Below are 26,265 nucleotides of genomic sequence, written 5' to 3' on the forward strand. Positions count from 1 at the left end.
GGCTCAGGGCTAGGGTTGGTGGAGGTCTCATACCACCCACCACCACCTTCGGTCCTCTCACCTTCTCCCTTCCCTCTCCACCTTTGTTCTTCTCGTGATAGGACTCAAACAAGAAATGATTACGTTCATCTTTTCTGCCTGATCTGCCGGTTATCACACTACTTATTAAATAGATTAGGTACTAGTAACCTATATAGGAGCTAGCTAGTAATCTTATAGATATAGCTATACTAGAAGTATAGGAGGTATATACTAGAGGGGGAGGGAGATAATATTATAAGTAAGGCCTATAATATACTTATACTACCTAGCACTTATAATATAAAGTAATTTATAAACTAATAGGCTAGGTTATATAACCTCTTGCTAGCTATAATATATAATTAGATATTTCTATCCAGGCCTGCAGACCCCCTATTCTAGTTCTTTAGTGAGTTCTTCTTATATATACCTAGTCATAGGTTTCTCTACGGCCTAGCCCGTAACAATAGGGGCCTGCTAACTTATAGTAGGCATATAATTTAAAGAGCCTATAGGTTAACTATAAGTATATATAACCCTTAGTTCTAATATAAGGAGTTATAGATTAATTAAAGGGATATTATAAGTATTATATAGCTGCTAGTACTAGTAAAAATTATTAACTAAGAGAGATTACTAGGCTTTAAAGTACTCCTTAATCTTATATATATAAGGGATACTATATATTTATCTAGTAAGACCTATATAATCTATAGAGATAGTCTTCTTACTAAGGCCTCCTACTAGTAGATACTTATTATATAAAGATACTACCTTAGTAAGTATATAGCTTAAGACCTTCTTTATTATCTAGTTAAAGAGAGGACTTAAAAGCCTAAGAGGACTCTTTCCTGGCAAGTTATCCATAGATCTTTCACTTTTTTCAACATGGGCTTTTGCCATTTTGGTTTCCAGTTAGCACGAATATACTTCGTACGACGATTTAGGTGAAGGATGAGAGCAGCTGCATAAAGAGGCGAGTCATCTGTTTTGCTATAGTATTTGTCAAAGGTCTCCCATCCTTTTTAAATCCGCAAGGAGAACTCCTTATCAGCAATAAAGTCTGACTGTCGTAGAGTATTAGTAAACATCCTTTCAATGTGTAAACTATGATGTAAACTTACAAGAGAATTTTCAAAGTACTCAATCAGGATATCCATAGTAAAGAGGACATGGTCGATTGTTGCATGATTCCCTTGAGTCTCCAACGTTGCTCGGTGAAACGGTTGAAGGAAGGACTTGATTGTACGAAGTCGTTCCCAGTCTTTTGATGAGAGATAGTCTGCTTGGAGTGCAGCAAAGTGGTTCTTTGTGTAGGTATTAATTGATCCCGCCTTTTGATCAGCCACAAGAAGCATCTGATACCAGCTATTCCATCTTGTATGATTGTTAAGTGGAATCATTCTTCCTGCTAGATCCTTGAACTCCTTTGTATGACCAGCAGAACCGCGGACATGTGAGATGATATTATGAAGTTTGCCCAGTGGCCCCAGAAGCCAAAAAGCTGAATGTTTTCCTTCCTCATCTCTTGTTTCTCCTTTTGCTTCTTGTTCATTGTATGACTCAAGTTGATCTATTTTAATTAGGTTGTGAAATAGAAAGGCTTGTACAGCTAAATTAATAATGTGACTAATACAGCAAATCTGTCAAAAGATTGGGTCCCATCTAATGTTTTCTTCCTTCCAAAGATAAGTGCTCACTACACAGTAGAGTGTATTATTTAACAAGGTGTTGTCACAAATAATGGAGCCAAGCTTTTGCATAATCCCGTAGTCCTAGAGAACTGGAAGAAGAACAGTAAATTATTTATCTCCACTATGGTTAGTCACAGGTTAAAGGGCTAGAAGGGCCTTTGAGAGCTATTCTTAGTTTTGATCCATAAAATGAGCGCAGATTCTGAGGAAAAGATGCTGGTTTGGAGAGGTCCATATGTCAAGTGAAAGGTGAATATTTAATAATGCTAACTGAAGTTTCTTTCATATAATATCTTTTTTGGTTTGCCATGACTGCTCAATCAGCTTAGGAACTATTGAATAAGCTGTAATAAGATAGTCCACTAATTCAGGATTAAGGACTCAACAAAACGCATGAAACTCAGGCCATTCAACTATCCGAAATGAGAGATTTTGCACGACAATTAATGAGACCAATGCCCAGTCAATAACTTCTTAATCCAGGACTTTTTGCAGCACTTAGCTATTGATCTATTCTGCTTGGCCTGATGAGTCTGCTTGGTGGTAGAGCTGTTGAAGTTTATCAAGTATAGCCAATTGTACACGGCGTAGGTCTCTTTCTACCTTGATCTGATGCTTGGAATTAAGATGTTTTCAAAAATTAGTAGTAATCGCACTACTATATTGTGATTCAGGTGGACAATGAATGCAGTACATGATGCGATTTTGACCATTAAATTCAGGTTCATTATTTTGTGCTGTTCGAGCATGTGCCCATGTCGCGAGAGCTGACTGGTTTCTCATTAACTAAGTTGAGGTCGAGTCTACAGTTATAGAGGGTGCAAGGAAGGATGAGTCCACCTCAGAATCCATACTGTATGATGTATAATATAAAGAAGGAAAAGGTGAAGTTCACAGATTGTTGAGTTGGGCATCGTCGAGGTATTAACTTACGGGGTCTCACAAGAAGCGGTGAACTGGTATGGATAAGTATGGATAAGTATTCCATCCATACCCATACTAATCCATACCGAGAATGGATTGACAGGATTAGGTAATACCCGTATGGAAAACCAGCCTGCTGAGGATAACCAGCATCTCCTAGCCTTTTAGTGGAATAACTCCACCTATATTAAATGCTGCCTCCCTTTTAGCCTGGTAACAGCTCTATTTCTCTTTAACCTCTTTATAGAGGCTCTCTACTGGATACTTTAGTACCTCCTTCCTGTATTTTATATTAACCATTATCTAGATAATTTTATTACTGTCATATATTCTCCCTTAATATCTAATCCTACAGGTACTTTTAATAAAGTCTACTATATGGTAACTAACTACCTAAGCATCCCTCACAACATAAGAAAGGATGAGTAAGGGACTTGTGTTACAGTCCTAGGAATCTAAATAGACTCTATTATGATGGAAGCTTATCTACTATAAGAGAAGCTATACTGCGCCATACTGGACACTATAGCTACCTGTTACAGGCTAGGCCGTAGAAAACCTATGACTAGGTATGTACAATAAGAACTCGCTGAAGAACTAGAATAGGGGGGTCTGCGGGCCTGGGTAGAAATATCCGATTGTGCGCCGCAGCTAGCGAGGGATCACGTGACTTGGACCATTAGTCCATAAATTACTTCATATCGCGAGTGCTGGGCAGCACGAGCATATCGCGGGCCCTGCTCGCAACACTACCCTTAATATAATAAGTCTTACCCTTAAGTAAACAGAGAGCCTTACAGGCTTACTAGCCTTCTACTTAAGAGTGGTCTAGCTTAGAAGAATAAGGCTACAGTCTCTATACACCTTTCAGGCTATCTTCCTATGTGGGAGCCGCACGCGCCGCCATATCCCTTATAAGGTATGTAATGATCTAGAATGGTGGAGGGACTCCTTATCTCTCTTTAATAGTATATTCCTAGTTAACCCCTGCTGCTGCAACATCACGCATCTTTATATAGATATCTCCACTACAGGCCAGGGGCTCTTCTTCTTCTTATTAAAGTCTACATTAGACTGCTAGCTGGCCTATTATTACCAGCTTTCTCTATATAATGCTGCTATATTAGCCCTTACTTAAGTTACACATACGCATATTAATATCATTAAAGTAGATGCTATTCTATAAGGCTTCCTACTCTTTAGCCACTATTAGCTTCATCATACTCTTGTTATCTACACAGATAGCTTTATAGTATACATAGGACTAAGCAAAGGCTTCCTTTATAGTCTGCCTAATGCACCTTTAAAGAGCCTGCTTATCCTAGAGACATCTAAATTATACTATGTTGGCTCCCCTCTAGGGAAAATATATTAGCAGATGCGCTCTCCTGTAATAATATTTAAGAAGTTGCTAATATTTACACCCACTGGCAGGACCTCTTAATATTAAACTGCCCACATGGTTCTCTCTATAAGCTCATTAGCTCAATGCAGGCCATCTAAAACTGCTATGGAATGGCCTTAGCACTAATACATGCTCTATCTACCTCTCTGTTTAGTATAACTATAAGAGACACTATGTGCTACAAAACTTATCAGCATGGCTAGCATTAAAATAGTTATTAATCTTATAGTTAACCTCCTGACTTCTTAGTAATTCTAACTAAAAAGTAATTAAGCTAGATACCGCACTAGTAGACTTAGCTGCTCTCTAAGCCTACTATATTAATAACTTCCTTAATAATAAACTCTTTAATAATAAACACTTTTAGTGTCTTATTAATGGCGCAAGAAGACTCAGCCTAATAATAAAAGTATGGGTCAGAAAGCCCATTTCACATGAGGCCATTATGAAACTATTATTAGGCCTAGTAGTACTTCTGTTATAGTCCTTAGAGATGACTATAGACCTTAAAGACTACTTAAACTTTATAACTACCTGCTGGGTGGCATTTACTGGATTCCTCTGCATTAGAGAATTTACCTATAAGAGAGAAGACCCCAGCACATCCTCTATCTTCTTATTAATAAAGCTAATGTATTTAGATATTAGGTTCTCCTCCTTATTAGACCATGCGCAACTCATACTTAAGTAGAGTAAGATAGATCACTGCTATGAAGGAGTATAGATTGTTCTTACTAAAATAGGAGATGGAGCATGCCTGGTTAATACCCTTTAGAAGCTGCTCCTTCTTGACCCTAGAGGACCTGATGCCCTATTATTCTCCTTCTACAGAAGACTATTTAGTTGTAATAACTTCCTTTCTACCTTATTAGCTAAGCTGAGGGTACTTAGATTATGGATGGATGGCTACTTAGGCTATATAGTTTTTAAAAGGGTGTAGCGCAGCATGTGCATAATAGTGGAATCCTTAATAACTAGATTCAGGCTCTTAGGAGATGGATCTTGGAGGCATTTAGGGTGTATTTCATAATAAATGTGTTAGTCCTATATAAGCTTAACCATTAGTTTCAGACAGGCTTGCCAGCTCTGCTATCTCTGCTAATTCTATTACTGTCCCCTCCACCAGCCTAGTTTAGCCTGGGTCATTAGGCCCTCTCTGATGCTACAGTCTAATGCATTTATATGTAAGACTACAGTGATAGGTGACCTGTTATGGCCAAACTATACATATACTGTCTATCTTGACTGCGTGAGGTCACTAATAAATAGGATAGTTTTATGTAACGGGCGATGCCCGATAGGCGCATGTTGCGGCTATCGCGCCACAACTTGACTCCAACCGCGAAGCCCGATTGGTGCCCGATGATTGTTATAACGACTTGCTTTCACCCAATCTTCTACTTTTCCTTTCTTCTTTCCTCAGCGATATCTTTTGTACGCTAGTCTTATATAGATTTAGCAACACGGGACTGAGCCCGTTCCATTTTATTGGGGTTGCCTTACATGATTATCACACTATGGATTAGGCTTCACTGACCTGCAGAGCTTACTGTGGGGTTCCTCCCTTCTGTAACTACCTTATAAGAGTTAGCTGCTCACCTCTGTAAGTTACTCATCATCTCTTATGTAGTTAAGACTTGATTTTTCCCACCCACCTCCCTATGTACATAGAATCATAGAGCCATTGTAATATATAGATACTTACCTCCCCACAGGGGAGCATGGACAGGGCCCTCTCTGATGCTACAGTCTAACATATTTATGTGTAAGACCGCAGCGATAGGTGACCCATTGCAGCCAAACTATACACATACTGTCCATCTTGACTGCGTGAGGTCACCAATAAATATATATATATATATATATTTTTTTTTTCTTTCTTCTTTTTAGTCCTTGATTTAATGGGATTAGCTGCCTTGCTGTTCTGTCTTCTCCCTGTTCACCCCTCTTTACCCCTCTTCGCCTGAAGCTGACCTGAATGTTGTCCACCCATGAACTCTCAGTCACCCACAGTATCCACTAGTATTGCAAAATCTACAGGTACCTGTCTTTTGTATCAGGAATTGATTGATACCATTGTCATTACAGTTGTCTTTACCAGTATTTATTTCCACAGAGATCGCCTTGCCGATCCAGCTAGGTCTTGTTCTTGACTTGTATCGCTCCCACTATTTCCTGAAATTTTTAGTAGAATATTATACATATGTATCTGTTCTTGGTAATGGATTCTTCAAAAGGGAAGCTCCACATAATATCTTTTGAATCATAGACCCATGTCAAGGGATGCCTGTAGATATGAGGCCCCAAGTTGAAAAGGCCTCAAACGCCCGATCTGCAAGCACTCGTCTTTTACTTGGAATTTTGTTCTCTCAATATCTTCCTCTCCTGTCTTACTGTTTGCCTTTCTCCCCCTACCCCTCCCTCCCTATTCATCTATCCCAGCCTAGAGAGCGTCGCACAATATGGGAAGCTTAGGCCCACTCTCCCAGTTAAAGCAAATCGCGGTAGCAGCATCCCGGGAAGGGAAGCTTGTGACCGCGGACGACCTATGTTCCGACAGAAAACAGCATGAAGAAGACTTGTTTAAGTCGGCTTTCACTACGCCACACCCTCACGTTGGCAAAGAATGGAGTGATGCGGATCGTGTGTCCCCGTACCCTCTCCTAGTCCCAGAATATTTCGTCGAGAATGCGAAGCAGCTGCAAGAAGCACTTGCGATCGCGGTGGCCAACATCGTGGAGCGATGGGCTGAGACCGGTGAAGGGGGCGATTCGCTTTCCCAACGCATGCCACTGCAGCCTCATGAGGATGCTCTTCTTCGGGTATGTGTAATAGCTCGGGTATTGGAACCCTTCCTGACACCTATACGATAGTGGATACACCAGAAATCCAAAGAAGGAGTTATCCCACCGTTCAAAGAGCGGATGGGACACTGGAGGCCGGATATCCTACTCTCGACTACAGACGATGGAGATTTATCCTTCCGCATCTGCGAAATCAACGCACGATTTTTCCAAAACTCCCTCATGTATTCAATGCAAGCTCTGACAACTTGTTCCCGAATGCTTTCGGATCACCCTGTGTTGCAACCAACAGCTGATCCGGAACATTTGCTTGATTGTCTTTGCGGTCTTTTCGATCCCAGCTTGCCGTTCCACATGTTGGTTGGCTGGGGCAAGCCGAAATTGTCAGAGGCAATCTGCAAAGTATTGAAAGAGCGAGCGGGGGTCTCAGCAAGGGTCATCAGCCCCTCTGATCTGCGTCTCGTCCCAGATGACACGTCTCCTACTGGTTACAGACTGTACGCAGACTGCGGAAAGTCCGATCTTGATCAAAATTCCACCCGTGCCGGCCTTGAGCCAGTCCATCAGGTCGGACTGTACTTGTACCAGGACGAGTTCCGCCGTCTAAGCATGGAGATGCTCCAGCACATAGCCCTCCGCTGTGTGAACGATATTCGAACTATTCTCCTAGTAGCCGACAAGCGGATCTTAGGGACTGTCCTCCAGGAGCTTGACGCCCTGGTCAATGACTACAAGGTTCTCACCGCTGAACAAGCACGCATCTTGCAAGATGGAATTGTTCCCACTGTTCTTCCTGGGTCTTCCGAACTCAAAGCCTTGATCTCGCAAAGTCGCAACAACGCCGCCCTAAAGAACGAGTACATTATCAAGCCATGTCGTGATGCGGAAAGTGTTGGTATTTTGTTCGGAGACGAGCTTCTGGGCGAGGAATGGGAACGCCTGCTCGCTGATATGCAGGACCCGCGACTTTATCCCCACCAGTTTCAGTATATTATACAGCCTATTGTCCGGCAGCCTGCCATCAATATTTCACGCGAAGTTGACCCAGCACACGGCGATATGAACATTGTCGGCCTCTATTATGCCTTCAACGGTCGTTACGAAGCTCTCGGTGCATGGAGGGCGACACATGGGCGACTCTCTTGTTACTCCAAGGGCGGTTTCAGAATCCCCTCAGTGTCCATGAAGTAGCTGGTTTCCATGTGCGCAGATCCGTGTCTTGCCAAAAGGGTTTAATCAGGCTTTCCCTTGTTCCGGAGACATATTCAACCAAGATCCAGTTGCTCTATAGTTGCTCAGCATTCAAGTGCAGGCCTTTCAAAACAGCCACAGCATCCAACTTCTCCATTTCAATCCTATCCTTATTCCACATATCCCTTAGCCAAGTAGTCAAGGTGAAAGTACCTGCTAATCTTCCCAAGGCAGATGAGTAGATGTAAGTCCTAGAAGTCTTCCGTTTCTTCGTCTCCTGATTGAAGGTGGTGCCAATGTAAGTGAACCGTATGTTCCCATTTTGCGAAACTGCTCTCCGAAAAGAAGCGTCACTTCTCATGTGCAACAGGAACAGTACTGTAGAAGGCGGTCAAATGCGGTCATGCATTGTGAGTCTCCTTCTCGAGCGAGGTGCCTATGTGAACGCTCCTCCTTCTAAGGCTGCGGCCTACATAAATCCTTCGGCCCGGCCACAGGGACAGCGCTGTCAAGAGGCGACCAAAGGGGGACGTGAGGATAATATAAATGCCCTTCTTGAGCGTCGTGCCGCCATGAATGCGCTCCCTGCTGAAGAAAAGGTGCTAACCGCCCTCCAAGCAGCGGCAGTTCACGGATCCAATGATATAGATCTACAGCTCCTCGAATGTGCTTCGCATGTAGCTGCTGCTGCCGCGCCAGTCAATGGAAGAACAGCTATTGAAGGTACTGCCAATCACGGTCGGCTGAACGTGTTGCAGGTACTTCTCAACACCTATGATGGGCAACAAGACCTGCGGGTTGTCTGTGGAAGGGCAGCGACTTACGCACAGAACGAGGGGCACATTGAGATTGCAGAGTGGTTGGCACTCAAGCATGCATCGCGATTTTGCAGACACAGATTTTGAAGACCCGATGAAGACTCTGTAGAATGGCAGTATATCGGACTTTGGAGCCTGCACTGACGCCACTGTGCTACCTCGGCCCTCATCAACAAAGCCTGACGGATACCCATGGTCTGACCAATATGATCAAGGGTATGCAACACCCATTGATGGAGGTCGTCCGACACCCCACTTGCAGTTGCAGCCACTGCAAGAGGGTACATCAACATGAAGACACCACTCAGTGGAGGCATTCCGTGGCTTCTGTTGAGGCTCATATAATCCACAAACAGAGGCTGGCTCGCGGCGGCTACGCAAATATCGACGGCCATCTGAATGATCGTATTGCGGACATGGACCGTCTGCTGTATTTGGTCCATTGAAGTATCACATCGGGATACGAGGTGCAATATCAGCTCATTCACCAGGAGGCGGCCCAGGCGATAGTATACTAAAATGCGCGAAGCCCAGACGTCCTCATAGATGTGGAAGCGACCATGGAAGTATTGCGAGGCATCTGTTGAGACTTTCTCCATGTAACCGTATTTGGCGGGAAGGCTCGTTGACCAGACCTCGAGTTGCGTTTCGCAGGCCAGTGCCTCCATCAAGGCGCTGCCTATTTGTTGATCATCGCGATCAGAGAGACTGGCACATAGACGGATGAAACTGAGGAGGATCTCGATCAGTGAAACAGCAGGAAAGTCGTCGTCGGCCTCGACAGGTATATCCGGCGCCGACCAACTTTCTAATTCCGGTGGAAAGTGTCCTCCGGTCTGAAAGTACTTGAAAATCAAAGTAAACGCGAACATGATATGAGCACGATGGTTCTTGCTGAAGAATTCTCGTGGCGACTGATTTCGCAAGGCTGCTGCACCTTGCAAATGCACAATCCATGATAGCTTTGACGTCGGGCTGGCGTCGACAATCTGTATGGACGGACGATCAGATTCATTACCCCTACGATGGCGGACCAGACGCTCCCTACCTCAAATAAAGCCACCATCAAGATCATCTTCATGGTACCGTCCAGTTGATAAGCCTTCTTAGATCTCAGTGTGTTCTGGATTGCCCTGATGGCTTGACCATACCGCTGGCGTGCTCCACGTAAGATGGCCTCATCCTTTCGAATATTCGAGAGGGCAGCTAACCCGACCGAAGCGACCGCGCTTCTCAGCGTCTCATCTTCACCGATTCGACGCAGGAAAGGCGATGCAAGGTTCTGAGGCGGGCATCGGCCCAGCCAGGCGTAAGTGGAGAAGTGATGGACGAAGAATTGCAACCCAAGTTTGTCCATATCAAGGGATGGCAAGGTCGAGGGTAATGAGTTAGCCGTAATATTCGACCTCATCAGCTGCAAACCAGCAGAAGCAGAATCGGATTCTGCATCCTTTCTTTGAGCTCTGGATCGAGCCTTGCCAGCTGTAGCTCGTCTGATGGTGCGAGCATTCTCATCTCGGAACAACAGAGGGAGCTCGTCCCGGTAGCCCACGCATTCCTTGCCGGCTCTTTTACACTGAGAGCAGGCAGGAACGGCCATGTCACACTGTCAAAGTCAGTACGACTCCTTTCTGTTATGAAGGATAGCCTACTTTGATGCGTCTCTGACGACACCCGAGACAGAATTTGCTCGGACGACAACAAAACGGCATCTTTGTCGCTGCACAGGTTGACAGGTCAATGTACCCCGAAATTAAAAGCAAAAGGCTTAAGAAGACTAAATCCGTATGTTGCCGAGGAATTGAATCCCCCTGAGTAAGTTGAGAAAGATGGAGACAGATCGGCCGGGTTTGTGAGAAAGATTGATCTAGACTATGCTCTAGAGCCGCAGATGTCACGCTGTCAAGGAGCCCCTTCAGCCACAATCTACTGCTAGAAAGGAGACACCTTTCTTAAGCTTCGAATGTCTTGGTCCTTTGGATGATGACATGAAACAGAGCGCCCAAGAGAACGAGGAAAGAGGCGATGCTGGCACTAACCCTTTTAGGCAGTCGCGAGGAGCCCACCACGCTTGCCGAATGAGGCAAGTATTTCGTCTCCGCTAACCCAACCAGGATAGACCAGTCAGCATGATTGGCTGCCCAAGCGAGGTCCAGTGACTGAGATGGAGAGAATGTCCTTTATTGGCTGGATGGTTGTCCTCACTCTCATCTACCGACACATCTAGTTTGGGATGCTTCAGGGGAGCAGAGTTAGCCACAACATAATAGCCAGATGAACACTGAAATGGGTGGCAGTGTCCCGAAATACATTCCCTTTTCTTCCACGCCATATGTGTGTGCCTCTGGGTGCCAATCCTTCAGCGACGTTTACTTCATAATGGGACTATTATATATACCTGACGAGGTCGCAAGATGGAACAATGGAGACGAATAGTCCATTCTCTAAAAGCTGAACTCGGTTACAAGTATTTCCTGTCATATCAATGCATCTTCCACGGGAATACAGGGCGTCCTATTACCAATACAGCCCTTCTTTAGGTGCTGCCATTCTCTTTGCAGTCTTGTACTCGATCACCTTGGTCCTAACCGTCTTCCAATGGATCCGATACAGAGCTTGGGTATGGATCACCATGGTTGTTGCGGTAGCTAGTAAGTGCATACTTGTGATGACCCATATTATCAAATATCATCACTAATATACCAAAGTGGAAGCAATAGGCTTCATCTCTCGGTCTATATCCGCCCAGCACGTCTCTGAACGCACCCCCTACGTACTTCAATTCTCTCTTATTATCCTCGCGCCTGTCCTGATGGCAGCTTGCTGTTATATCCTCTTCGGCCGTATCCTCTTCCTCGTCGTCCCCGCCGAAGCACGAACTTTCCAGCTGTGTTGGGTTCCTCCTCGCTTTATCACCCCGATCTTCGTGGGCTTTGACATTGTGGCCCTGCTGCTTCAGCTAGGCGGCGCAGTCTTGATCACTTCTGCCGACGGTACCAGCAGTGACGCAAAGGATAAGTTTGACCGTGGTCGCAAGATTGCACTGGTTGGTGTCATAGTCCAGATGATTGCATTCGGACTGTTCTCCATTGCTGCGTTTCGGTTCAACTTCACATCGAAACGGTTCGCGAAGCCCGTCGACGAGCGATTTGAAATGCTCGAAAGCAGTGGTGGAAGATCACTTGGCCCGAAGAAGAGCGCCAACTGGAATGCTCTGCTGAGAGTAGTGAACTTGTCTACTCTGATGATTCTTGTGAGTGTACCTCATACTGCTCGGTCCCTCACGTTAAGCCATCCCTGACTATTTTCCTATAGATACGTTCGGTCTATCGCCTGGTTGAATTCACCGAAGGCAAGAACGGATATATCAATCTGCATGAGTGGTGCCTGTATGTCTTTGATGCATTGCCAATCTTCCCATGTGCGGCATTGTTCGTCTACTGGCATCCGGGGCGGTACCTCCCATATCTAGGATTTCGGTTGCCGAAGAATGCCCGGTGATGCTGATTGACCTGGTTGATCATTGAAAGAGCGGTGGCGTACAAAAATTGTGTATGACTTGTATGGAGACCGTGGAGATCATGAAAAGGCCTGGAATGTAGTCAACTTGCAATTGGGGTTAGTTTTGAAGAATCAGTGTGGCCTTCACATTTCTGGACATCTGTCCACTTTTGTTATACTAGAGCAATATCTCGCAACTTCACATCAGCTCCAACGTGCTCCCCATTCATAATGCCATGTACATACGCTGCCCCAACCAGCCGGAATTCATCCTCCGTCCCAGTCCCTCTTAGCACCATCGCAGCCCCCGAACCCGACAAAAGCCACACTTCATCCCCAACCGCCATCGAGGCCGGTCCCAAGCCGAGGTACCGATTGGCAGTTACAAACAGCCTGCGTCGGCCGTGTTTTCGTCTCAACGCTTTATAGAGCTCTTGTCCCCCTTTGGGAAGCTGTAATATCTCGCTCTCATCCCAGGGCTGCCATGCGGAACCATAGTATGCTTTCTCGACCTCCTCGATAGAAAGCGTAAAGCAATTCTCTTCAGCAATTCCAAGAAACTGCAACTTATACAACAAATGAGTCAATGTCTGGCGACCCGGCTGGCTGAGATTCGTCTCCGGGTCTGCGACAGCGCGTGTGAGTTCCTCCGCGGACATTTCTGAGAGAGGTGGGCTCGACCAGGTCTTCCGAACATGGTATGAAGCCGAGAGGAGATCAACCACATTCTCTGGATCCTTTTCTGCAGCGCGCGCTGTTTCGGCAGCTTTGACGCAGACGAGGCTGCATACCATTGCTTTGAAAATGTCCCCGTAGGACGAAGGAGCTGGCAGTGATCCGTCAAGCGCCTGGTCCGCACAGAGGGTGCGCCACAGCGCCTCTGTTCTCGGTTGGCCGGTGTGGTACGGGACAGGGAGAAGCAGAGCGAGTTCCAGCCACCTTTGATCGAAGAACATGGACATCTGACCTGGTCCGCTGGTGGTGTTTCCTATGGCTAGAACCGAGTCAAACTCGACACCAGTCACGGGAAGTTTATTCCAGGAGCTACCCTGGATGGATCTCATTGGCGTATCCCCAGCTGCATGATGATTGGCGCACATCATATTGCAGAAGTTCGCGCTGTAATCCGGTACCCAAGAGGGTAGATCCACGATATTGCGGAGAGACTTGTCATGAACAGCGGACAGAATGCGCAACTCGCCTGCCTTCTGGATGATCTCCTTGGTCGCTCGGGCAAATACCTCTCCTACGCACTGGGAGTAGTCCGGGTGCCAATCGACCGTACCACCCACGCGCAGCAGACCGTAAAGTCCAAAGATTTTGTCCCGAGGATCGGTCGCGTTGAAGGTCCAGGTGTTGAAGATGAGATTCTCCAGCGACAGCTCTCGAGGAACTGTGGCCTTGTCGCCCTTCTGCAAGCGCTCCCGCCACTGAGTGAGATATACCATCTCGCTCTCGAGAGCTGCCACTGGCCGATGCGGATCAATAAACGCAGTAGACGTCGGGCCACCCAGCAACGCTTGTCGAAAGTAGATCTGCTGTGCCACTGTATGGAACGCTTTCCACGGGATCTCGCGAGTCCCGCAGTAGCCCATGATTATATCCGAGAGGATGTTCTCCTAGACGATCCACAGGCGTCTAAAGTAGGGACGCTGAAAGAGGGCCGCGAGGGAAGCCCACTCTTCCATCGAAACATAGGGAATCATTGCAGCAGCGTAGAGCTCTTCAGGCTGCTTCCTGTATGGTTGTATTTCCGTGCTTCGGATAAAGTCTCCTGCAGCGGTATCCAGTTTCTCGATAGTCTTAATGGCCATATCGGTGTAGGAATCTTCGGGCCCCAGCCAGACAAGCGTAAAGGCTGCGTTCCTGTATGTCTGATCCATGAGAGCAACCTGCGACCCCCTCTCGGCGATATCATCCTGGTTGATACAAATCTGGTCGATCCAGCACCATCTCTCGGGGCCCTCGGGCCAATCCACTCGCGGCTCGAGTCTCCCTCCTTTCCGATCGACCTCCTCCAGACACTGGATGATCTCCTTGTAATTGCCTTGCCTCGCATAGTCAAGCGGAGTATTACCCCGATTATCCGCAACCCTCGCGTCCGCACCAGCGGAAAGCAACAACTCCACCCCCTCGAGACTCCCCACCTACGCCGCATAACTCAACGGCGTAACCCTCCATTCATCCCTGACATTAACGTCCACACCAGAGCACAGCAGCGGCTCAATCAGTCCCCTCTTCCCGGCAATAGCCGCCCAATGAAGCGGCGTCCGGAGAAGTTTCCTCCGATTACCTTGGTTGCAGCATTTCGCCCATGCGTCTTTGGGGACAGAGACGAGCGCGTCATACGCACTTCGAGTGACGTATAACAACTTTCCGTTGAGAGATATCCCCTCTCTGTGCTCTGGGGGATATTTCTCTGAATACCTGTCCCGGGTCTCCCGGACCTGGGCGAGTTCGCTGTGCCGGTTGCCCCAGGTGTAGGACATGGCGTGGTACAAAGGCGCATCTTTCAGATCGACGGATTTGACGGTGCAATGTATCAAGCCATCGGGGTCTTTCTGGTCGACTCGTAGCAGTCGGATAGAGGTGGGGTTGGGTAGAGGCTTGTATTCATATGTTTGACGGGTCTGTGGAGTGATGGGAGACATTCCTATTCCAGCCGATGATGGTGTCGCTTTTTCTGGATATGCTCTTTGACTGCTGAGACCGCTCTCTTTATCGATTGCAAGTGTGCGTCAGAGAGTCATGCAGCAGATATCGAGCCATCCAGGTCTGAAGGCTCGACGGAATACGAGATTCAAGATCACCAAGCGAAGGATCAAGGCCTCACTTGGTGTAGACGCTTTCTCTTGTTGATCTTGGGAGAGTTACCATCCTAAGCTTGTTCTTGGAGAGGGCTATTCTCAACTAATCAATAACAAACGAACAGATGTCGCGAAGATTGTTAATCATGTGAGGGGAAACTACGAATATCCCCAAAGTCTTGACGTACCAGCCGGTCAAGGAGTTATTTCCCGCCCTTAGTTCTCTCTTTGATGCTTTGCATACGAATTGCTGTAAGGACTTATGGTGTGTCTACCAGGACAAGCCTCAATGTGACTACGTACATAGTCGTCATGCGGCATGTCTGCAGTTAGAGGGAAAACCGTAGAATCTGTCATTCACACACTAGACAGGCCCTCTTATGACATCTTAGATCAGAGCATTCTATTAAGAGAGTGGCATGGTATCCTATGATGGATCATGGACGAGGGGAGCGCCAAGAAAAATCCCTGCTAATAACCCTGCCACTGAAGCTTCGCCTGATAGGGAAGATGATATCGTGTCCTCATGGCCGGGTATGATTAGAAATGGACCGTGCATCTCGGTCTTTCCAGTGCGCTTGGGATTTACACTGAGATTCACTTGATGGAGACGGGAACTGCCAGTGCCGAGTCTGGTGGGTGTCAAGGTTGGATACAACGAGGCTCAAACAAGCAGAAAATGTCTCACTACTGGTGTATCTGCCTAATTGATTGTCCACTAGATTGTCAGCTTTAACCAACAACAGAATACTTAATCCAGTTACTGTTACACTGAACCCTGTGTAAAACATTAAATAGAGTCATAGACCCACCAGCTAATAAATAGGTGCTACGGACAGAGAATTTACTCCGCCACCAGTGATCTCTTTCTGCCTTGATATATGAGAGCTATTGACAGATCTCTCCGACTTGTGCTCGCTTCCATTATCAACTGTCCTGCCCAAACAATAAGTTCAATATCACAGTATCTCCATCCATCCATTCTTGCACATCAGCTAAGTACGCTCGTCCCGTCTTACTCTAAACCTGAGTTAATGACTATACCAAGCAGATACTCCCAAGCATGAAACTTTTCACGCCCTTTGTTATACTCCTCGGGACTTCGTCCATCGCCTGGGGCGTACTCGTCAAAGCCCCCGGCGCCACCGAAGAAGAATGCGGCCGCCTCGGAGTCATGTACTACGATCCGGATGAGCTTCCCGAAGGCGCAAACCCCGAAGATGTGCGCCACTGTGATGCCCATCCGTTGAGCGCCCAGAACTACTGGGGCTGGGGCGATTACTTGCCAAGATGGTTCCCTTGAAGCGGACGCAGCTAGCTGAATCAGCTGTTTTCTGTTTTCGGCTGTTGGGTTGACCGAGGATATGTCTGTGACGCTGTGGATGGGGTAAGGGGTTTGTTATGAGGGGTTTGTGTCCAGGAACTGTGAGTCGATCAACGAAGGACAAGTCAGTCGCTTATCAATCGATGTCTATTTTTGTTGTTCCGCTGGTTTAGGTCCTCATTTCTGACATGGAGAGTTTCTTGAATGTCGTGCTAAGTCTACTCAAGGCTAAAAATATAGGCCAAGAATATCGAGCATTAATATATATACACGATTGTTTCCGAGGAGGGGCCCGTCATAGATAGACCTCGAGCTGGTGCCGTGATATTGACCGACTGGGGTCAAGATTGCGACCGACTCATCCCGAATTTCCTCGCAATTTCCGCCTCGGTAAACTTCCTCGTCTTGGTCTCCAGCATAGCCGCTCTCTCCTCGAGCGACATCGGAATCTGGTCGCCCATCGGGACTAGACATTTGGCCAGATGCATATAGTCCTTCCGGATGAGCCGGTAGGTGATCATGAGATAGTCGATATTGCGGAATACGAGCGCATGCTCGCTCGCGTAGCGGTCCCTTTGCTTGAGAAAAGCCACGGGGTGCTCGCGCCAGTGGCGGCGGGGATTAAGATGGTGAGAGGTGTGGTAGCCGTCGTTGAAGCAGAAGCGGTTACTCTGTTATTGTTAGCTGCTGGTGGTGGTGAAATGGTAGATAGGCAATCGTACCGGAACATCGATCAGAGTGATACTGGATCTGAAATCCGAGTTGGGGTCCGTCTCGTCGACGAAGGCGTGCTGCCCCCAGTTGCCGACCATCAAACCCAATCTGAGGAGAAACAAGGGAAGGATGAAGACGAAGAGAGTTGCCCGAGCGTTTACAAAGCGATACATTGCGTAGATGAAGAGGTAGTTCCCTATCTCCCAGAAACCCGCCTTGAGACCTTGGAAGAACTGGCCTTTTCGGAAGAAGTAGCGCGGGAGCTCAAACCATACGAGGAAAAGAAATCGGCCCACATAGCACAGGAAGTCATACATCTCGTCACGTTGGTATCTGACTGTCGAGGATAAATCATCAGGCCCATTACCCTCGACGTGATGATGCTTGACGTGATGGTAGTAGTACGAGTTCCACGTATGTCCCATGAGAGGATTCGTGATGTAGGGAAAGAGCGAGTCAAACAGCCAGAATCGCTTGGCCAGAATCCCGCCCATGTGGATGTGCTGGTGCATCATGAGCGTGTAGGTTCCCACATAGTACGACTGCATGATCCAATGTAGGACGCCATGGAGCCAGGTGAAGTGATAGTACAGGTAGACTGCACTTGGGACGGATGTGGTAAAATACAAGATGAGATGCGTGAGCATCACCACGTCGGTTTCCACCCGGACAACCCTTCGTCCAAGCTGGATGTACGGCTGGAGGAGCCATTGGTCAACAGCAGAGGGAAGTTTGGCCCTGAGATCAGCAATCTCCCAGGTCATGGTGACGGTAGGCTCAAAGTCAACATGCTGAGGATTGTTGAAGGCTTCTAATTGCTCGGGGACAGACTTGTATTGCGAATTTTGTTGGGATGGGACATATTTGAGGGTCTCAGCGGATCATCATTTCGAGCCTTGAAAGGGAATGTCTACCTTGAACGACTTGTTTCGGGCCGGATGATTGTGCCTGGATGTCCGAGAGCAGAGTCTGCAGAACCAGGAGATCCGACCGGGTAAGATTTGGGTCGATATAGCTGTCGGGTTCCATCTTAACCCGTCGACCGGCAGATGCTCGGTGTGATTGAGGATCGGGTGGTGGTTTGTAGGAAGGAAAACTTGGCTCTTTTAACTTTGTAAGAAAGAACCCGGATGGCAATTTTTAGAGGAAGGGAAAAGGAGAGGGGGAGTGGGTCTAGCTGATGGACGCCATGGAGCACTGCTTGAGCTTATCAGGGGAAGTTTCCACTCTATTAATACATACTTATGATTGTACTGAGTAAAGTGAGCTTGACTTGAAAGTCAGGAGAAGGATACTACCTACTAGATAGACTCGATAGTGTATTGAGAGGAGAGTGAGGTTGGCGAACTCTTCAGCCTACGCCAAGAGCTCGAAGCGTGCATCATATGTTGACCAAGTCTACTCCGTACTACGTACAGTTTCATTTGCGGATAAGTAGGTGGAGCTAGCACTGAGTTATTACCAGATGCAGGCTCATAAATCAGGGATTTGATAGTGATATATCGAGATAAATATCCTTCTTGTGTCAGTGACATCATGACATTTCAGATCTTTGGAGATTCTCACCTGGCAATAGTAACATCACGTGGGGGAGGGGTCAACTGGCGAACTTCAAATTCTGGGCAACCGACCACTGACTGAGTAAATTAGTATTATTATTATTGCAAGAATGGAAAGCAATTAATGACACCATTTTAGCCCTTAAATGTCTGCTGTTGGTCGGCCAATCACAGCCTGTTTTTGTGAATGAGTGGATAACCGCTATGATCCATCAAGCTTAGGGCTTTGGTGCACTTGGCTCAACCCGGCATGACGCGGAACATGTGGAACAGAATTCAGGGGAATTTCACCTGAGTAATGTAATGTCGGATTCCACATAATCTGGTAATACTTATATTGGTTTCAGTTGATCAAACTGAATGAAGAACATGCACCGTGTTCTGACCATGTATGGAGATTAAGAAGTCACAAATGCCCTTCCCATCCTGGACAATAGACAATCAACTTCCTTGTTTACATACCTACCCGAGACGAGGCTCCTGCTTCGCATTGTCGAGAGCATTCAGGTAATGCACACGGTCTTTGACATAGAACTCGACGTCGACCTTGTTGCGCAGGTGTGCCTCTCCACCGTCAAGCGTGCCGGCCTTGATCCCCGTCTTGTCGCTCATGATCTCCAGCTCCGAATAGAGGCTCGATCCGCAATCACCGCAGAAGAAGTGCTTGTTGATCTTACCACTGTCGCCCGTGACATCATATGATCGCGGAGTTCCTGACTGGTGTTAGCTATGCGAATATAGCACTTTGGGTGGTGGTTATACCTTTAGTGACCTTGAAAGAATCTCTCGGAACAATAACGTTGGATGTGAATGCACTGCCGGTCCACTTTTTATGGTGGGTTCAGTCTTCATCGCCTTCCCATAGGGAGACTCGGCACAAAACCACCCCTACCTTTTGACAGTCAACGCAGTGGCAGAGGCAGCTCACTAAGGGCTCAGCTTGGATACAAACATCAGCACGAGAATAAGGCGGATTATGCGTTTTTCAACTTACAGCTGGAGGTATAGGCGATGGCACCACACATGCAGCTTCCATTGAGAGTCATGGCCACGAGCTATTATCCCCTGTCGTTGAAAAGATGAAACTGCAGCAGCGATTCCAGAATAGATTCCATTCTGGCATCTTATATGGATGACTCAATTTCACAATGCTCTTCGGTCTTGGTCGTATAAGCGGGGTAATACGGTTGCAACCGCTGATCCAATAGACACCGAATTGTGGATATCTGTCTCGTCATCTATGGTGATCGTAATGACTTCTGAGTGATAAGGGAAGAGTGGTATGAATACCTATTAATCTGGGGCAATGATTGTTACCAGCCTAGTACCTACTCTCTACTCCGTATATCGTAGAGAGCAAAAGTTGACTTAATATTTGTAATCATATATCACGTGATTCGCACGTTTCTTTGCCGAAATCGCCGGCGATGTCTGGAGCATCAATGACCTGCCTGTGACCCCCCACAAACGCTCAAATATGAATGATCGAATCAGTCGCCCTGTGAAAGCTGCCTGTCTAGCCTGGTACGTGTGCTATCTCTGCATATTTTTGACCAGTAGCTGAGGTTTCTCATAGTCGCGCTTCGAAAACACGCTGTGATGGACAAAACCCGTGCCGACCGGTAGGGCGTGTAGCTTACTGTTGAACCAGTAATTTTCAACCTGCTAATGCCAGAACTTGTCGTAAAGTGCATCTTAAAAGATCGAATTTGCACCTACAGACCCAGTAGAAGGGGCGGGCCACGTCGGGGTCTTCGACGGTCGGCTGTCGAGTCACCGCTACCACCGTCACAGGCCGCAGCAATAATCCACGCTCCGCAGTCTACGCCTTCACTGACAGATGAGTCCACTCTCACGCCGGTGGACTCCAATCTCTGGAATTCCGCGACCTCTTTTTCTTCTCTTGGCAGGAACCAGGATTCAAATCGAGCCCTGAAAGACGTTTGGTCCCCTCCGCATACGGAGACACAGAGCGAACTCCAAGGGCCGGTTCTACGGGTCTATGCGTCCGAAGAAGAAATGTACGTGCCAAAGGGAACATTGCTATTCATGCAGTCTGAGATTCTGCGTGATTACTGACTGTGGATGGTGAGTGTCGATGCAGACAAAATGCCTATTACCATTTTGTCCATCCGTGTCTACCTTTATTGCCCCCTCCTCCAACCTCGTCTCTGCCTCCAGACAATCCACACGTCTTCCAGCCCTCACATGGAGTGGTCGGCACAGTGGAGCTATCCTGTCTGCCCTACCAGCCGACATCCTCGCTGAGCCTAGCCTTATCTGCCATTCTGGCCATGTACCACCTCCCCAAGATCGGAATCAATCCGAGCCCTGCAGTGTGTGGCTACGACGATCTTACGCACATCTCTTTGCACAAGCCGCTCTCCGCATGGCAGAGAAGGAGATCGAGGACTTTTCAGGCGGCTGGACAAGCTCCGATGGTTTGGCAGAAGGCCGAACTTTCCATCCGCAATTACCGACGCAGTTGCATCCGATTCTGGCTCTGGTCGTCCTCAGTGTATATGACTTGTGTCAATGTGGCAATAGATCACGCATGCGAATGCGGGCTAATCAAGCCATCACCACAGCCATGGATTATTCGCTTCACCAGCTCGACCAGAACGCAACAGAAGCAGAGCGTCGAGCATGGTGGACTGCGGTTTGTGTTCTCTGGCCAGAAGATGAACAATGCGGCTAATGATTCAGACAGGTCATCGTCATGTACCATTCATCGGCCTGCAATGACTCGGTACGTTGAATTATCAAACGAAATATCTTACAGGCAACCGCAAGCTCTGACGATTTTTAATAGTCACCCATCATCAGCATCAGTGATTCGAGAATAACCACTCCATATCCCAGATTTGATATCCAGCGTAAAGTCTCAGAGGTAATAGGCTTCGTTCCAAGCATTTCCCATGCTGGATCCATGGGATTTATTCTGTGACATGGCTAACAATTCACTAGCCTTGGTCGCTCTTATTGAAAGCCCAGGATGCCATCGTCTCCGTCTGCGCTGTTATGCGTCCACTAACTGCGAAGAGCCAAAACGGCTCACCGGCACTGGATCTCCGGGAGCAGGCTTGTCGCCTTGACAGACACACACTATCATTAGCGGCGGATTGTGACCTGGAGCCGGGAACAGTGGAAAATGACCAAGCCGAAAACCTGGCCGTGTTGAGCCTTTGGAAGACTGCTTGTGCCATGACTCATACGTGAGTGTCTTGGTCGAAATCTGGCAAGAGATTGGAAACTGATGATTGTATTGATGTCTAGGGCTCGAGTTAGGCTCCATCGTTACAGAGCCTTCTCCGACATTCCCATCTTTCTGGAGAAGCATTGCGACCTTACTTTTCTCAAGCTGGATGCTTTTCCATCGCAGACCGCCTCGTTTGCGGCGCCGCCGGATCTAGATTCGATCTTCCCCTTCACCCAGAACGAGTCATCGATCATCTGCTTAAAGTCGTCCCTTGCTATTTCGCGTGCCCTAGCAGGCCTACCCCACTCAGGACTCTTGCCTCTGGGTACAGTACAGATGGACGAACGAAGGATGGGCTCTAACACCGCAAGGTACACCGGATCTCTGCCGTTTTTTAAATGTGCCGCGATGCAGGCCTCCTACGTGTTGTATATGTTGATGCACCGGGTCCGGGCGGCGCTCTCATCAAAACGCCTTTCGGTCTGCTATCCGCTTCTAAACCACCCGGAGCCCGTGACCGAAGTTCAAGACGCAAACCGATTGATAGAGGAGCTCCGCAACGGGGCTCATTCTCTGATTGTCTGCATGAAGCGGGACTTGATATTTGAAGGTATTGGCGGCATGATACGTGATCTTGACGCAGCCTATTTCTCTCTTTTCCCACACTAAGGTCACCTTATGTGCGGTAAATCTCCTTCTCCCCTGCAAATTGAGGTCTGCGCTCTAGACACTTCACCGTCAGCTGAATGTGGGACGGATCTCCTGCTCCCAGTCAAAGCTCTCCAGCAAGGCCATAAAATCCACATCGTCTCCTATCGTCATTCCGTTGATCAAAGGATCAGGAAATGTTTGCTCTGTCGTTGGCGATAGTACTCGATCAAGGACTTGTCTGATGAGCCTCTGGCCTTGCAACGCAATCTCGTAATCCCCCTGATGTTGCTGGATGAAGGTGTCTGCGTGGGAGATGAAGACGCTCAGCTTTTGGATGATCTCCGAGCGAGGAAACGGTGCAGAAGAGATCACAGGCTCAAGTTTTGGTTGAGAGTGTCGGAGTAGTTCGGTCGCTAGGGCACCTGCAGCAGGAAGACCGATGTAGCAAAGCTGCATATAATCAGCAGTGCTCAGCAGTCGACAAGGTAGGAGAAGACTTACATCAAGGATCGTCAACATGTGAATCCTGAGGGATCGCATCTGCCTCGACACCAACTCGAGTAGGCAACTGATGATCTCCAGAGAAATTTTGATCAGTGCATCTTGACCCTTGCCGGTTCGTTTGACAAGAGTCGAGTAGATTAGAAAGTCCTGGTGCAGAAACTCCACATGCAATGTCGCCAGATCCGGACTGTTCGACTCAGGGTCCCATTGCAGGAAGGCAGGAAGTTCAGAGCGCCATTGGCGTGCTCTCTTAAGGACTCTCCTGTCGGGCCACCGTATCAGTCCCGGAGATCGATCCCCACGAGCGCAAAGTGGCGGGAGCACTCACTCTGCATGTTCTTCCACATTTTCACCTCCGCGGCCTATTGACAATTCTAGGATATCCTCTCGAATCAAGCAAGCAAGATAGATGGTTCGTCCTCTGGCGCCGCTGTCTAGCTTTCCCTCTGTATTCCAGCCTTGCGCATCCAGCCTCATTAGTGCTGCCTGCCGCACGCTAGGAGCGGCAGTCAATTCCTCCCAAGTCAGGTCCAGGGGGGACTGGATATTGCAGTATTGTCTGCATATTCGGGGCGGCCTACCGAGGAACAGCGCTATGTCTTTGTCCAACCCGTATGCTCCGACCATAATCCTCTTCCGCAACTCGCATAGGAAAAAAGGAGTGTTTCTGTCATCCCCCACCTGATGAAGGCCAAAAGCAAAGACGATCGTAGTAAGATCGCCGAGTTTCTGCCAGGTTCTGTAATCTGTTCTTTATCAGTATACATCCCGATTTCGCCATCCCGAGCACAAGACTTACCGCCGGCGCCATATGTATGGTGGACGAAGACCACGTACTGAAGAGTGGCGCAGCAAAGACTATCGCTGATCGTCCCCAATTTGTCGCATAACTGTAGACAAATATCGCTCGCTGCCAACGCAATCCGCCGTAGCCCTCTTCTATCCTTGCCAGGGAGGTTGTCGCTCCGGAAGATGGGATCATCATGAGCAACGTGATAGATCGCGTAGCCTATCGAAGAGAGGAGAAGGGCATAGCTGTCCCACCGAGCGCCACTCAGAGCCACATACTCTGACAGCGTCATTGAAGCATGCAACTCGACTTCCGTCGCCGTATTGCGGAAGAAAGTCCTGGACAGCTCCAGCACACCAGCGTACTTGTCCCGGACACCCTCCGTTGCATCCCGATAAAGATCTCGGAGTACTTTGATGATAAACCGGAACATCTGGGTGCTAAAGATCCACCCATCCCAGATAGCGAACCGCTTCTCCAGAAGCTCTTCAAACAGCGGCAAATGATCCAAGAGCATCAGCACCTGCGCCCCCAGCTCCACCTGCCTCGAATCAACGGCCGCCGCGATCGACCCCGAACCCCCATTGTCCCGCGGCCGCATCTGGTCTAAGACCCCGGCATACCCTGTGACGGTGTCAGAGTAGCTGGTCAGCCCCAAAAAGCCCGGATTGGCAGATGGCCGCTTCTCCCAGGCATGCAACTCGCCAATCGCCAGGGGATGCGCCGGCGAGGACGCAGAGACTGACACGGCCACGGACACGTCGCGGATGTCGGTGGGAGAGACGCACGCGCTGAGACTGACGCTTGCGCTCTGGCCTGGACTACGGTTTGGTTTCTGCCTGGGTTTTCGAATCGCTGCTGCCTTGGTCTCGCGGGGTTTTGTGAGGGGAGCAGGATGATGCGCTGCTGAGGCAGAGACTGTGGAGGATACAGACAAGTCGCGGATGCTATCACTTGCGCTCGGGTCTTGGTTTTGGCTCTGGTTCTGACATGGGTTGTGTTCAGGTTTCTTCTTGGGTTTTTGAATCGCTGTTGCATTGCTTTGGCGGGGTTTCGTGAGCGGTGCAGGATGGTAAAAGCACTCGTCTGCCCGACCGGTGCGGATACAGCGGTTGCAGATCGGGGTTGTATGATCGCAACGGAGTTTGGATTTCCGGCATGGCTCGCAAGATGGGAGTTGCCCGTTGCGACGCGTTGTTTTCATGTTGCTTCCTCAAATGGTTGAGTCGGACTTTGAGTCGAATTTACCAGCGATGAGGGCGGGGGAAACAGGGATGTTCAATCATGTGATATTTGCTCATGTTCGTTCAACAGATCCCTAAACACTTAGTATATTCTCTTCGTTCCGTAATGAAGTACTTACCTGCTACTAATGTTTTACCACACTTATCGCAGAGATACAGCTTCTCTCCGGTGTCTACAGGAGTGGTCTGTGGATTTAGAAAAGAGGGGGAGACTCTTACGTCTCTGCTCATGGCCCTTGAGGTTGTGAAGCCGACCAAATGTCTTGGAACAATGCTTCTTGTATCTTAGACCAAACCTAGCAACAGTTTGAAAAAGGGTAGTGATACAGCAACACCCCCTGAGGATATAGCAACACCCCCTTACCTAATTAGGTAGGTGACCGTCATGTGACCACCATAAAAGTGGATTCTACCGTAGTAGGCTTAGGGAGCTACTACTCTATAGTAATAAGCATTAATATACCATTATTACAGGGCCCATAGGTACAGGCGCGGGCGTAGGCATTGTGACGCCCCAGTGCAGCTCATGTCTCACGTGACGTGTTTGCATTGTTTGCTCCACGACGCGCCCATGTAAACATTAGGCTGGACGGCGCCCGCGCCGTCCCTGGATCCTTTCCTTCTCTAGCTTAGAATTCCGTATCGTACCTACGAATAAGATTTACTCTTTTCCTTGAGGTTGTCACAGGCATGGGCACAGGTGTAGGCATAGATATAGGCATAGGCACAGGCAGTCTACAGGACGGTCGCTACAATTATATCCCTAAAAGAATCATTTGAATGATCTGATCAGTGGATAAGATGTGTAATTAGGAGGTAGACCTAGGTAGAATCAGTCAGCTGCAAATCCTATTATCAAATTTATATGGTAAATTAAATTATTTTCATCCTCTGCTGAGTTCACTTCTAAATTCACGGTGGTCACATGACAGTCACCTAACCAAATTACATAAGGGGGTGTCGCTAACGTAATCCACGGCCGAGCTACCTTCTGCTTTTCAAACACCGCAGAATCCTCGGCAGCTAGATCACAAGATCCACAGCCTGCAAAGAAGTCTTCAGAAAAGGAAGCTTTCCAGCAGTCCAGTATCACATATCCAACATCTTGAAAAGGC

At 47.9% G+C, this 26,265-nt stretch overlaps 8 protein-coding genes across 8 annotated transcripts; 4 read left to right on the forward strand and 4 right to left on the reverse strand.

Moving 5' to 3' along the window:
* Window positions 1-6,506: 6,506 nt before the first annotated feature.
* Window positions 6,507-8,039, forward strand: CDV56_101192 (uncharacterized protein; the record flags this gene model as incomplete). The annotated part of the gene is made up of 2 exons (XM_026754811.1): window positions 6,507-6,866; window positions 6,918-8,039. 2 exons carry the CDS (start codon window positions 6,507-6,509, stop codon window positions 8,037-8,039), a joined length of 1,482 nt encoding a protein of 493 aa, XP_026610247.1.
* A 650-nt stretch (window positions 8,040-8,689) lies between these two features.
* On the reverse strand, window positions 8,690-10,457 carry CDV56_101532 (uncharacterized protein; the record flags this gene model as incomplete). Its single annotated transcript, XM_026755151.1, has 3 exons — window positions 8,690-8,841; window positions 9,003-9,846; window positions 9,906-10,457. 3 exons carry the CDS (start codon window positions 10,455-10,457, stop codon window positions 8,690-8,692), a joined length of 1,548 nt encoding a protein of 515 aa, XP_026610248.1.
* Window positions 10,458-11,489: 1,032 nt separating this feature from the next.
* Window positions 11,490-12,358, forward strand: CDV56_101913 (RTA1 domain-containing protein; the record flags this gene model as incomplete). Its single annotated transcript, XM_026755532.1, has 3 exons — window positions 11,490-11,508; window positions 11,566-12,110; window positions 12,173-12,358. 3 exons carry the CDS (start codon window positions 11,490-11,492, stop codon window positions 12,356-12,358), a joined length of 750 nt encoding a protein of 249 aa, XP_026610249.1.
* Window positions 12,359-12,531: 173 nt separating this feature from the next.
* Window positions 12,532-15,009, reverse strand: CDV56_102046 (Ankyrin and HET domain protein; the record flags this gene model as incomplete). The annotated part of the gene is made up of 3 exons (XM_026755665.1): window positions 12,532-13,929; window positions 13,984-14,505; window positions 14,551-15,009. The coding sequence occupies 3 exons, from the start codon at window positions 15,007-15,009 to the stop codon at window positions 12,532-12,534; spliced, it is 2,379 nt and encodes a 792-aa protein (XP_026610250.1).
* Window positions 15,010-16,228: 1,219 nt separating this feature from the next.
* On the forward strand, window positions 16,229-16,468 carry CDV56_102547 (uncharacterized protein; the record flags this gene model as incomplete). The annotated part of the gene is made up of 1 exon (XM_026756166.1): window positions 16,229-16,468. The coding sequence occupies one exon, from the start codon at window positions 16,229-16,231 to the stop codon at window positions 16,466-16,468; it is 240 nt and encodes a 79-aa protein (XP_026610251.1).
* Window positions 16,469-16,830: 362 nt separating this feature from the next.
* On the reverse strand, window positions 16,831-19,798 carry CDV56_102621 (uncharacterized protein; the record flags this gene model as incomplete). The annotated part of the gene is made up of 6 exons (XM_026756240.1): window positions 16,831-17,160; window positions 17,212-18,075; window positions 18,128-18,218; window positions 19,229-19,475; window positions 19,525-19,588; window positions 19,757-19,798. 6 exons carry the CDS (start codon window positions 19,796-19,798, stop codon window positions 16,831-16,833), a joined length of 1,638 nt encoding a protein of 545 aa, XP_026610252.1.
* Window positions 19,799-20,239: 441 nt separating this feature from the next.
* On the forward strand, window positions 20,240-22,630 carry CDV56_103039 (Zn(II)2Cys6 transcription factor domain-containing protein; the record flags this gene model as incomplete). The annotated part of the gene is made up of 8 exons (XM_026756658.1): window positions 20,240-20,286; window positions 20,339-20,384; window positions 20,452-20,783; window positions 20,944-21,421; window positions 21,473-21,511; window positions 21,575-21,652; window positions 21,730-21,977; window positions 22,039-22,630. The coding sequence occupies 8 exons, from the start codon at window positions 20,240-20,242 to the stop codon at window positions 22,628-22,630; spliced, it is 1,860 nt and encodes a 619-aa protein (XP_026610253.1).
* Window positions 22,631-22,699: 69 nt separating this feature from the next.
* CDV56_103321 (putative chromatin structure remodeling complex protein RSC3) lies at window positions 22,700-25,110 on the reverse strand (the record flags this gene model as incomplete). The annotated part of the gene is made up of 4 exons (XM_026756940.1): window positions 22,700-23,062; window positions 23,114-23,378; window positions 23,445-23,862; window positions 23,916-25,110. 4 exons carry the CDS (start codon window positions 25,108-25,110, stop codon window positions 22,700-22,702), a joined length of 2,241 nt encoding a protein of 746 aa, XP_026610254.1.
* Window positions 25,111-26,265: the final 1,155 nt, after the last annotated feature.

This window comes from Aspergillus thermomutatus, assembly GCF_002237265.1.
Source record: "Aspergillus thermomutatus strain HMR AF 39 chromosome Unknown NODE_337, whole genome shotgun sequence".
NCBI classification, from domain to species: Eukaryota; Fungi; Ascomycota; class Eurotiomycetes; order Eurotiales; family Aspergillaceae; genus Aspergillus; species Aspergillus thermomutatus.